Source organism: Gigantopelta aegis, unplaced genomic scaffold (genome assembly GCF_016097555.1).
Source record: "Gigantopelta aegis isolate Gae_Host unplaced genomic scaffold, Gae_host_genome ctg6811_pilon_pilon, whole genome shotgun sequence".
NCBI classification, from domain to species: domain Eukaryota; kingdom Metazoa; phylum Mollusca; class Gastropoda; order Neomphalida; family Peltospiridae; genus Gigantopelta; species Gigantopelta aegis.
In genome coordinates this window covers 1-13,185 of record NW_024535322.1, presented here as the reverse complement: position 1 = coordinate 13,185, position 13,185 = coordinate 1, and the positions used below count along the sequence as shown (strand labels likewise).

At 40.0% G+C, this 13,185-nt stretch overlaps 1 protein-coding gene across 1 annotated transcript; it reads right to left on the bottom strand.

Moving 5' to 3' along the window:
- Positions 1–4,722: 4,722 nt before the first annotated feature.
- Positions 4,723–9,405, bottom strand: LOC121366721 (chitinase-3-like protein 1). The gene is made up of 4 exons (XM_041491054.1): positions 9,303–9,405; positions 7,899–8,084; positions 6,642–6,761; positions 4,723–4,913 (listed from the first exon to the last, which is right to left on the bottom strand). Exons 1-4 carry the CDS (start codon positions 9,387–9,389, stop codon positions 4,776–4,778), a joined length of 531 nt encoding a protein of 176 aa, XP_041346988.1. The 5' UTR covers positions 9,390–9,405; the 3' UTR covers positions 4,723–4,775.
- Positions 9,406–13,185: the final 3,780 nt, after the last annotated feature.

Genomic DNA, 13,185 nt, shown 5'->3' with positions numbered 1-13,185 from the left:
GCCGATGTTGAATTCATCAAGTCTAGTGGTGTCGTTTAATAAACATAAGCCATAACTTTAACTCAATCCAAGTCTAGTGGTGTCGTTTAATAACATAAGCCATAACTTTAACTCAATCCAAGTCTAGTGGTGTCCGTTTAATAACCATAAGCCATAACTTTAACTCAATCCAAGTTAATTGTTTCCGTGTCTTAAGGCAGATAAGAACAAAACACGAAATGCTAAACAAAATGTTGAAATATTTACTTTGAAACCAATTGGCAAATATATATTACTTAAAGGGACATTCCTCAGTTTGTTGCATTGAAGATGTTTCCGACTAATAAAATATTTCTATGATTAAATATATTTTCTTGTTTAGAAAATCAGTGTCTATATATTTAATGTGTTTCTGGTCGTCTTAATATTTGTAAGAAGCCCAAACTGGATTTTGTCTTCAAATAATTTCGTACGTACGAAAAAAACAATATTTTGAGAACTAAAATGAAATTTAACCTAGTACAAATATTACAACGATCAGAAACACGTTTAATATACAGCCACTAATATTTTATGCAGACAAATATATTTGATATGTAATTACAATCGTTAAAAAGTCAATTGCATCTTAAAAATCGCAGCAAAGTCAGGAATGTCTCTTTAACAGACAGTAAATATCACTTATTAAACGTGTACTTAAGTCCTATGTTTAGTGGGGGATACAACTACTCTAATGATCGATGTTTCACTGTAGCCACAAAAGGGAGATTTACAAATGTTTGTAATAATTCCGATACTTAGGTTACGTAATAACTTACATGTAGTTATACTGAAAACCGATGTTTTACAATACTAATATTATTTTAATGCATTTAAAACGGAATGCATTGCATTATGGTCATTAAACAAATATATGAAACGAAATTCATCTTCAATATCTCCTCTTTCACAGAATATGCAAATACGTTGGTTTCCATCCAAAGCAGAGTGTCTTCCTGCTTCAACGTTTAAACCACGAGAGAGTAAACGATATTTTGTTCGAATGTGTCTAAATTTTGCCAATATTTTCAGTTTTTATAAAACATTTCCTTCCTTCATTCCAGGTTTTATAAATATGGTTGAAGGTGATAAATATTAAAGGGACATTCCTGAGTTTGCCTCATTGTAATATATTTCCGACTAATAAAATATTTCTACGATTAAACTTACATATTAAATATATTTTCTTGTTTAGAATATCAGTGTCTGTATATTTAATGTGTTTCTGGTCGTCTTAATATACTACTCAAAAGAATTTAAGGGTCAGACGATATTTTCGACATTATTTTCTGAATGTCAATTATATTAGCTAGACCATAATGTCACGCATGGTATTGTTCCATTTGACGAAAAGGGGTCTAAGCAACCCATAAATGAATTAAAATCCACTGTCATTGACACTGTCGACTAGTTCTAATGGGGAAAACATGCTTACATTTGCACGTAAATTAGGGCGAAAGCGAAAGGTCTGCTAAGTGCCCATAACTTGCTTTTCACAAAGCGCTTCATTTGCACGCTTTGTACGTGTATTCCATGTTCCCAATGCTGAATTTCCGTATAATTGGAGCTTGCGTTCGTGTACGGTGCACACTCCAAATTCGACAATGGTACGACTTCAACTGACTATCGAAGATCGAGGAAGAACTATTGCTTGGCTTCAGGATGGCAATACGCAGAGAAATGTTGCTCTGAGACTTGGTGTCAGCCAGAGTGTCGTTGGCCGACTGTGGCAACGGTACCAAGCAACGAATTCTGTTCGAAATCGTCCACGTTCGGGAAGACCCCGAAGCACTACAAATAGAGAGGACCGCTACATCACCAATATGGCTCTACGTCAACGCACAACCACTGCACGCCGATTACGTGACAATCTGCGGACTGCGACTGGAACTCGAGTGTCTGATCAAACCATACGCAATCGTCTGAGAGCCAATAATCTACGCTGCCGTCGCCAGGCTGTTCGACCACCACTCCTACCACGTCACAGGACGGCCAGACATCACTGGTGCACGCTTCATCTGCGGTGGCAACGTGTTCAGTGGGGTCGAGTGATGTTCACTGATGAGTCCAGGTTTAGTCTCCAGTTCAACGACGGTCGGGTTCGTGTCTACAGACGTCCTGGGGAGCGCTTCGCTGACGTTAACGTTAGACAACGTCACCGGTTCGGTGGTGGCAGCGTCTCTATCCACCACAGGACCCCCCTCTATGTGGTGGATGGCAATCTGAATGGAATCCGCTATCCGAATGAGATTATCCGGCCGTTGGTTCTCCCAGGCCTTCAGCAGATTGGCGGCGGGGCAGTTCTGCAGGATGACAATGCCAGACCCCACCGCGCCAGGGTGGAAACGGACTTTCTCAGACAACAAGGTATCGCCAGGATGGATTGGCCAGCATATTCGCCTGACTTGGCCCCAATAGAGACGCCTGGGACGAATTAGGCAGGAGAGTTCGGGATAACCATGCCCCTCCGGCCAACCTTCATGATCTGGGTCAACTTCTTATGGCAGAGTGGCAGGCCATTCCCCAAGAGTTCTTCAGACGTCTGATCAACAGCATGAGGCAACGATGTGTCGAGTGTATTCGCGCCAGGGGTGGATTCACACACTATTAAACGAATGTTCTAATGTGTAAAATCCATGTTTGACAACCTTCAACTTTGACAGCATGCCTTGTGACTTTCTTGTATACAGTGGCGTTTATTTGTGGTTTTTTGTAAATATGGAACAATAAATAACAATTTTGGTGTAGTTTACATCATCAATCTAATACACTCTGAAACTTATTTGGTTATACATTTTTGACCCTTAAATTCTTTTGAGTAGTATATTTGTAAGAAGCCCAAATGGATTTCGTCTTCAAATAATTTCGTACGTACGAAAAAAAATTATATTTTAGGATATAAAATGAAACTCAACCTAGTACAAATAGTAGAACAATAAGAAACACGTTTAATATACAGCCACTAATATTTTATGCAGAAAAATATATTTGATATATAATTACAATCGTTAAAAAGTCTCTGTTAGTCGGTAACATCTTAAACATTGCAGCGAACTCAGGAATGTCCCTTTAACAAATGTGCTTAAAGATAAATCTTTTATGAGAATGTAACGAGTACGCCGCTGATTAAACTAACAGAGGAACGTTTTGTTGTTGTTGTTGTTACCGGCCTCGGTGGTGTCGTGGTTAGACCATCGGACATAAGGCTTCCGCCCAGAGCGAGATTTAACGAATCAGTGGGTAGGTGTAAGACCAACACAGCCTCTTCTCTCTCATTAACCACTAAAAACTAACCCACTGTCCTGGACAGAAAGCCCAGATAGCTGAGGTGTGTGTCCAGGGCAGCGTGCTTGAACCTTAATTGGATAAAAGCACGGAAATGAAATGAAAATGTTGTTGTTTGTTTCTCTTTTTCATGTAAGACATAATTATATTATTGACATTTCCATAATTTAATTGAATTCATTGTCACATACATGTATTGTACACTAGTCAGAAGTGGATTTTGTAAAATTGATATCCCATGCATCAATAAAACCCATTGGGGGATGGCCTACGACTGGTATATCACAGGCCGTTTTGTTTTGTTTAACGACACCACTACAGCACATTGATGTATTAATCATCGGCTATTGAATGTCAAACATTTGGTAATTTTTTACTTGTAGTCTTAGATAGGAAACCGCTATATTTTACTATTAGTAGCAAGCTATCTTTTATATGCAATATCTCACAGACAGGATAGTACATACCACGACCTTTGATATACCAGTCGTAGTGCACTGGCTGGAACGAGGAATAGCTGAATGAACCCGTTGACGTGGATCGATCCTAGACCGACCGCGCATCAAGCGAAGCGAGCTCTTTACCGCTGGGCCATCGTCTATTCTACAGATAGGTCCAGGGAAACAAAATATACATAAATGTTTTCTTTTAAAGACAAAACAAGCATTTAACACACACACAAAAACGTGTATGTGTGTGTGTGTGTCAGGACATCACACACACAGTTTATGAGATAAATTAAAGTGAAGTTTATTTTTTTTAACGACACCACTAGAGCACATTGATTAATTAATTATCGGCTAATGGATGTCAAACATTCTGACTTGTAGTCGTCAGAAGAAACCCACAGCATTTTTTCCATTAGCAGCAATAATGTATATTTTTATATGCTCTTTCGCTCAGACAGGGCAACAAATACCACGGCCTTTGATGATGAGATAATGATATGAATGATGAAGCCGAAGTATTTCCCTTAACAGGGTCGTGCTCCACCCTTCAGCTATTTAGCTAGTGCCTGCCAGGTAATCATCCCCAATGAGATCATACACTCGAGAGACACACCCACAACTGAGCTCGTGAAGTGGGCGAAACTTGGTTGTGTGTGTGTGTCCATCAACCTACCGATTTTAGCCCACCGGTACATGGACTCTGGGTTGGAAAAATCCTCCACTGCTTCACGTGGGACACGAACTCAGTATCTACCACCCTAAATTCAGATGGCTTCATCAGTACATCACCTACAAACCAAGACGTTCAGGAGAGCGCTTTAACCGATAGGTCCAGGGCACTGTTCCACAAAGCGATCTCAGCACTAAGATCACCATAAGTGCATATATTAGCTGTACAGTTACGGTGATCTTAGGGCTAAGATCGCTTTGTGGAACGGGACCCAGGTAAATAGAATGCACACACAAAGAATTCTTTAGTATTATTATATTCCATTACAAGACATGCGGGACACTAAAGGCGCATTATCCGATCAAGTGAGCAAATGTATCCTTAATTTTATTCATCAGTGGAAACTGTTTTCCACAAACACCAGAGAAATCGTCAAGATCTAAAGCCCAGACGAAAATCCCTCCGTAACCTTCGTTTACCACAAACTGGACCTGAAAAAAAACAAAACATAAAAAATAATAATTAAATTAAAAAATAAAACGACAACCCACCCACACCTTATAAAAGAAAGAAAAAAAAATGAAAGAACACCAAGGCATGATCAGGAGGTCGAGAGATCGAGGTAGTTCGTTACACCGGTTTTTGCGCACGTTAGAGAGAAGACGATGGTGGCAACCAAATTAGTGGCGATCGCTCGGCCTCCTAAACACGCCTTAGAAAGAAAGAAAGAAAGAAATGTTTTATTTAACGACGCACTCAACACATTTTATTTACGGTTATATGGCGTCAGACATGGTTAAGGACCACACAGATTTTGAGAGGAAACCCGCTGTCGCCACTACATGGGCTACTCTTTCCGATTAGCAGCAAGGGATCTTTTATTTGCGCTTCCCACAGGCAGGATAGCACAAACCATGGCCTTTGTTGAATCAGTTATGGATCACTGGTCGTTGCAAGTGGTTTACACCTACCCATTGAGCCTTGCGGAGCACTCACGGAGGGTTTGGAGTCGGTATCTGGATTAAAAATTCCATGCCTCGACTGGGATCCGAAGCCAGTACCTACCAGCCTGTAGACCGATGGCCTAACCACGACGCCACCGAGGCCGGTAAACATGTCTTAGATACATTATCTAACATAATGCCTCAGTACAGTAGCGTTAGCAGGTATTATTATTTATTGTAATAGACACAATTCCTGTAGCTTTTTTTAAATGAATGAACAGATCTTTAAATGAACAGAAATAAACGTTACTGCAAATACTGTGTTATATGATTTTGACAAATCATGGAACATAAAAACAGTTTAAGAGGAGAACATTAGAAATAGCTTGAGAAACTAAAATGACAATTATTTGTCTCGGGACATACTATTTATAATAACTGGCAACTTGTTTATTATCTCAGACTTAAAATAATTTGATTTAAAGAATATAAGACTATATGTCAGAATTACCAAATGTTTGACATCCAATAGCCGATGATTACTAAATCAATGTGCTCTAGTGGTGTCGTTAAAACAAAACAAACTTAACTTTCCAGATATAACAGTTATAATAACTGCAACTCGTTTATTATTTTCAATTTACAGCATTGCTTATTTTAACCATATCAATAATAACTTGAATAATAGCACTGCAGGGAATTTTTTTCCTGCAAAATCTTGATTCGCGATATTTCTAGTCATTTGTAGATTGATTAGCAACTACTATTTAATGTTTTAAAATTGTGTAGCGATCTCTGAAACTTGCGTAGTGAATCGCGTCACGAAACTGACCAAAATGTTCTCTGAACAGGTAACCGGCCTCGGTGGCGTCGTGGTTAGGCCATCGGTCTACAGGCTGGTAGGTACTGGGTCCGGATCCCAGTCGAGACATGGGATGTTTAATCCAGATACCGACTCCAAACCCTCCGTGAGTGCTCCGCAAGGCTCAATGGGTAGGTGTAAACCACTTGCACCGACCAGTGATCCATAACTGATTCAACAAAGGCCATGGTTTGTGCTATCCTGCCTGTGGGAAGCGCAAATAAAAGGTCCCTTGCTGCCTGTCGTGAAAGAGTAGCCTATGTGGCGACAGCGTGTTTCCTCTAAAAAGCAGTGTCAGAATGACCATATGTTTGACGTCCAATAGCCGATGATAAGATAAAAAAATCAATGTGCTCTAGTGGCGTCGTTAAATAAAACAAACTTTACTCTACTGAACAGGTAAGCATGCATACCTTCTCTTCAATACTTTTCTCGTCATCGTACCCCACCCAGCGGTCGCCGTCAACGAGGTATGGCACGTGCTGGTCAACTAGCCTGTGTCCCACCGCGCCTTGTTGTAGCAGTTTGCACACCTACAAAATAAATGTCATTTCTATCTTAGTGGAAGGGTAGAGGCGGATCCAAAAATTATTTGGGGGAACAAAGGGAAAAGGGGCACATGGACCATCTCGTAAAATGTATAACCCAATGGGGTTATTTTAACCAGAAAAAAAAAAGGTACACGAAAATGTTCAAGGGGGTGGGGGGGTTTGGGTGGGGGACGGGCTGGGTCCTCTGGACCACCCTTTAGATCCACTCTTAAAGGGCTATTTATTTATTCATTAAATTTACTTATTTAAAGATTCAATGGGGAGGTGTAACGCCAAAAGAATACTGGCTCACTGTATCCAATCCTAAAAGGTTCCAGCAAGGAGCTAGCTACATTTCGATCAACCAAATCGAATCAACCAATTAACCCCATTTTCAATGTTGAAGAAATTACGGAACATTTTCTATTTGGCTTTAATCCTACAGGACATTTGCAAATTCAATAGCACCGAAACCAACCCTCGCCCCCTACCGACCCTGATCGGGTTGCTCTCCCAGCCACGTCAAACCTTTTCTCTGTCCAGAGCCCCGTCCCACGAAGCGATCTTAGCCCTAAGATTACTTTAAGCGCATAGCTACCCTATGCACTTAAGTTGATCTTAGAGCTAAGATCGCTTCGTGGAACGGGGCCCTGGACGGAGGAGCCGGCGAAAGTCGACACCTGCGCCCATGGCAGGCGTGTGCTACAACAGCTTGTTCTGAATGTGTACGTTAAAACCTATGACCTGACCTGAACTCAGGCGTAACGCCACTAAACCGATTTGTTGCTCACTATTAACCCACAAACCACTAACAATGGCTGGTGTGTGTGTCCAGGACAGCGTGCATGAACAGTAATTATATAGAGAGAGAATATAGATAAATATAAGCACGAAAACAGTGTTAAAGACAAAGAAAAAGGATATATTGAATATAAAACAGATGATAATTTAAACAATAAAGAAAAGCAATTGTCTGCATAAGAACTAGTTAATAGTTGCAACTAGATACTGGTTTCTGGGGGTGGGGGGTGGGGGTGGGGGGTGGGGGTGGTGGGTGGTTGCGTGATTAAAAAAATATGGTTTCCAATTTTAGCAATAAATGAATAAAATATATAATGAAATGAAAGAAAATATCATCACCTCAAAATATGCCAGGGTACCTTCTTCTTTGGTAACCTGACCAGCCTTTCCGGCACCAGTCACAGCAGACCCAAGACCGGAGTGGCTGCTGTCTTTGAGAGTAAACGATTTTCCACAAAAGGGAAGACCAATCATGATCTTTGACTTAGGTACGCCATGATGTGCCCAGGCTGTTGCAGACTTTTTCTAGAAGAAGCATAAACAAAACAGAAAAGAAAGAATGAACTAATTGTTAATTATTACCTGTATGGTTAAAAATATCTTAGTTTATATCATTGTACACGGACTTACGTTTTAAATTAACATGTTCAGCACGTTTTTTTAACAAAGAATATGAATATAACGTTCAAAACTTGTGTTTTTTAATGTCTAGTAAGAACGTTGTTTTTTTATACTGCCAAAACTCTATTTTTAAAGTTAACATGTCACTGAACACCTTTATATTCTTGATATACATGTGGTTATGACTTTAATTTTATTTTTAATTTATTAATATTATTTACAATACAAATGTGATTATAATAGATTGAAACGTTTATGTATATGTATATTTTACGTGTTATATATATATATATGTACGTTCATTTTTATATTTATATTTATTGACAGTCTCTCATCGTTCCTGTAAGGAATGACTTATGTGACTCATTTTAAATTGCATTTTATTATTGTGTACATAAGATGAGACTTTAATAAAATATCTGTCTGTCTGTCTGTCTGACTGTCTGACTGTCGAAACTTTACGTCCCACTGACACATTAAGATCGACCTCTGTGGTTCTTAACTATTTCTTACACACCCGTTGACAAGAACATCACTCGTTACTGTTTTATAACAAATATTGTGTTAACACACATATGTGCGATAACATTTTAAAGACATACGACTGGCTCCTCCTAGGTGATGGCCAGGTCACGAATGCCATACCATCCAATGAAAACAAAAAAGCACGGTCAAATTGATCACTCCGTGACGTACAAGTTAATCTGAAATTGACTTGTCTGTGACGCACAAGTTAACTATAAGCGCTAGCGCCGTAAATAGGTTTTATTTGGAAAAGGCGTTTAAATATATTTTAAAACTGTTTTCTGAAGATATGTAAGAAATAGAATACCACATTCGTGCCCGTTAGATACCATTTATCTTACAACTCGTTGTTTAAACACGTATTCAACTCGCTTTCGCTCGTTTTTAAATAACACGTTGTAAGATAATCGGTATCTAAAGCCCAGTTCTCACTTGAACGATTTTTCGTACAACTGCGGTGCGACTAAAAGATTGTACAGTTGTGCGATTCCCGTACGAATTACCTAGGTCCCCCCCCCCCCCCCCCCCCCCCCCGTGCAGTCTCACTTGTGCAACTGCCATGCGACTGCCTTTCTGCATGGAGCGCGGGACACTTACAACGGTTAATTGGTCACTGTCGGGCCCCTGTAGGGCGCTGTGGTGGCCGGTGTTATGTTCCCATTCGCCGTGGAAGTCGTACGTCATCACGTTTAAGAAATCCACGTATCTGAAATGAATCAGTTGAAAATGCAACCACAAACACAACAAGATAGCGCCTTCGGGATCTACCTCAGTTGGTAGAGCGCTGCTCGCCTGAAGTGCTTTCGTCGTAGGATCGAACCGTCTCAGTGGACCCATTCTCTGATTGGGTGTTTTCTCTCGTCCAAACCAGCGCCTCACGACTTGCTTTTGTCATAGGATAGAAACACTTCAGATGACCCATTATCTTTGCCCCAATTACTTCTATATCAAATGTGGTGGTATGTACTGTCCTGTTTGTGGGGAAAGTGCATTTAAAAGATCCCTTGCTGCTTATGGAATAATGTTTGACTTTATGAGAAATTTACCAAAATGTTTAACATCTAATAGCCTATGATGAATTAATCAATCTGCTCTATCTAGTGGGATCGTTAAAGAAAACAAACTTTAACTTTTCTTAAAAAGCCAAAAGTCTCTTATTCTCGACCAGTCCTTCCTTATTTCCGTCCGTCCGTCCATCATTCTATTTATTCATCCATCCAGATATCTATACTTCCTACACTACATGCAGACCGACAGAAAGAGACAGACAAACGCGGATATTACTAAATATAGTATAAGATTCCGTTATATAAGGACAAGAAGGATAGAGAAAGTACATCCGAGGTGGCTAATAGAGAATGCGTGGCCGTTGGATACCATTTATCTTACGAGTTGTTTGATAAAAGTATTTAACGAGCGATAGGTTTTTAGAAATAGCTGTAAGATAAATGTTATCTAACGGACAAAAATGTTGTATTCGATTTCTTACATGCCCTCAAAAACCAGGTTTAGCATACATTTAAAAGTATTCTCCAACTGAAACGTATTTACGACACTGCGCGGCATTTTAACTAACGCATCAACCGGTAATTAGTTTTCAGTTGTCATGTCACAGAGCAATCAATTGTCACACGTCCTTTGTTTTTCATTGAAATCGCATGGCTATGAGTCATTACCGTGGAGCAACCAGTCATAAGTCTTAAACATTACCTCAAATATAATATGTTGGAGACCATATTTATCTCTTACACGGGTGTTGAAGCCCAAAATGTCCCAACTGCCCAAGATGTCCCAAAAAGGGACATCTTGGGCCGAGCACCTGCTCAAGATGACTCAGTTCTAAAAATTATGTAACAAAGCGGCCCAAATGTCTCAATGCTGTAACTAGTGTGTTGAAGTTTGGATTTGTTTAACGACACTACGCCTAGAGCAACATTGAGTTTATTAATCATTGGCTACTGGAGGCAAACATTTGGTAATTTTTTACATTAGCAGAAATGGATCTTTTATATTCACCATCCCACAGACAGGATAGCACATAACCAAGGCATTTGATATAGTCCAGTCGTGATGTGTGTATGTGCGTGTGGCGTGTGTAATGGATATGTTAATCTGAATTCAGAAGTTAGAGGGCGTTCATCTACTATAAACAATTGTAAATGCAGTTTTTTTTGTCTGACTTTCATTTCCTTTCAAAAGCAAAATTCGCATGATTGGTTTTCGCTTTTTTGTTCTTTTTTAAAAAATTGGTTATGGTTTTCTTTTTGGTTTTATTAGTGGAGGGTTGAAATGGTAATCCGCTGGTTTTCAGTTTATTTGTTTTCCTTTGCAAAACTAACTTCAGACATTGTAGAACAGTGACAAATACATCACTAGAAATATTCAACTGCAAAAAGAAGACCACATTATGTCAGGAAAGCTATTTTTGTCATGGCCATCTGTGATAGGCATTTCTGGATATATTATTAGGAACCAGTTTGTAGATAGTGGCCACACTGAAAAACCATCTTATTTAAAGACACTATTATACACTTAATGTCTCCTAAACTCACCTTGGGGTTGCATAATTCCGACTAGTGACTACAGATAAGACCGCATCTGTGTTGTCTGAAGAAGAAGAAACATGTTTACAAACACACAAATTTGTCCTTTGGTACATTTGGCTTGAGCTTGAAACATCCGAAGACATTGTCCCATTCCCTCTGCTCGTGATTTGATTCCAATATGTCATAAGAATTCATATAAGGCGAGGATACATCGGCGGTGTCCCCGCAAATACACCCACCAAAATACCTGTCGCTCAAAGAATTGACCAAGAACACTTGACCACTATCAAGGTACTGCCACAAAGTCTTCAAGATCAAATATTATTGTAATCATATGTGAATTCGGAAGTTGTTTCCAAAGGATTTACGTCGCACAAACGATTCACTTGTCTCACGTCCAGATGCAAGTGCCCTACATATTGAAATCTATTGTTGAATTTTGAACCATTATGCACAACAATTCGCAATAAACATCAACTGAAGGAAACAACTCCATTTTCTTAATCAGGTGCGAAACATTTCTTGTAACCAAAGAACCGGTTGAACGCAGATACAGGTCCCTTCTGAATCTTCCATAGATTTAGACCAAATTCGTAAAGACCGAGAAGTGAATCCAAGACTACCGTATACTCAGTGGCGAAGGAGACATATATCTTGAAAACTTTACTCTTCGCTATACTGATCGAATCTATAATCACTCAATAACTAGCAGAATGTACCAGGATTACCTTCCATTGAATTTACTCCACGAGGCCGTTTGAAATAAAAGAAACATCGAAAGGTAGTTGAGATTCATTCCCAGCCTCGATCTATTCATAAATATTCAACACTAGACACAGGTTTCCAAAATCGACTAAAGTGGCGTGAGTAAAGAAAGGATGTCTCTCACACTTCCCTATTTGCTAATTTTCCCTTCCGCAGCTCCAGTCTTTTGGGTGCCTCAGATAGAACACTTTCTAAGATACCTTAGCAACATGCAGATATGAAGTCGACTGCCATATCATGTCCAGAAATCTATGAGGGCTCCCATGACTGGTTATATTAAAGCATTTTTGTATGTGCCGTCCCTTTCTGTGGGAAAGTGTGCACCTAAAAGACCTTATGCTGCTATATCCTAAAAATGTGACCTACGGTTTTCTGTCCAGACCTTCTGTCGAGATGAACCAACTTGTTTGAATCCAATTAGCCCGATGATTAATTAAGTCATGTGCTCTAGCGGTGTTCGTTCAAACAAAAAACAATTTGATGCTCATTTAAACCAAGATGTAAAAGCAAGAGTATATTTTGTCATCTCTTGGCTCCAGATGGTCCCAAGTGACATCTTGGTGCGAGCACTGCCTATTGTCCCAATTGGGACATCTTGGGAACATTTTGGGCTTCAAAACCACGGGTGCGTAAGCACGTAAAATCTCATTTCTTGCATTAACATCTGGCCATTTGGTTTAATTTGTAGGCGAAAAACTTAAACTACCGAGGTCTGTAGCAAGCGGTTTAGAGCCAACAGCTTACTGAAACGTAGACCTTATGTGTGATCTTGTGCCATATCCTAGCCCTGGCTATTTTTGGATCGGTTTCATAATAGTTTTTTTTTTGTTACGATGCTGCCACCGGGTCCTGCCGACACGCAGCCGTCACATTAGTGTCTCCTTCCATGGACAAGTGTGGGTCGTGTGTGGAGCGGTTTTCCAACCTTTAAGAACAACAACAACACATCATGCTTGTCGTAGGAAGCGGATTCCCAAACCTTAGCGGTATAGTGGGCTGTAAAAATACTCAAGTAGGAAGTGGGGTCGGGGAGGGAGAGGCAAAGAAGGTCATGTGCCTCCCCCCCCCCGCCCACACTTTTCGTGCATCCAGTACAGCAGTGATTGTTTGTATATATATTTATGGTCCCCCCTTTCCCCCCCCCCCCCCCCCCACCCGAACACGCACAC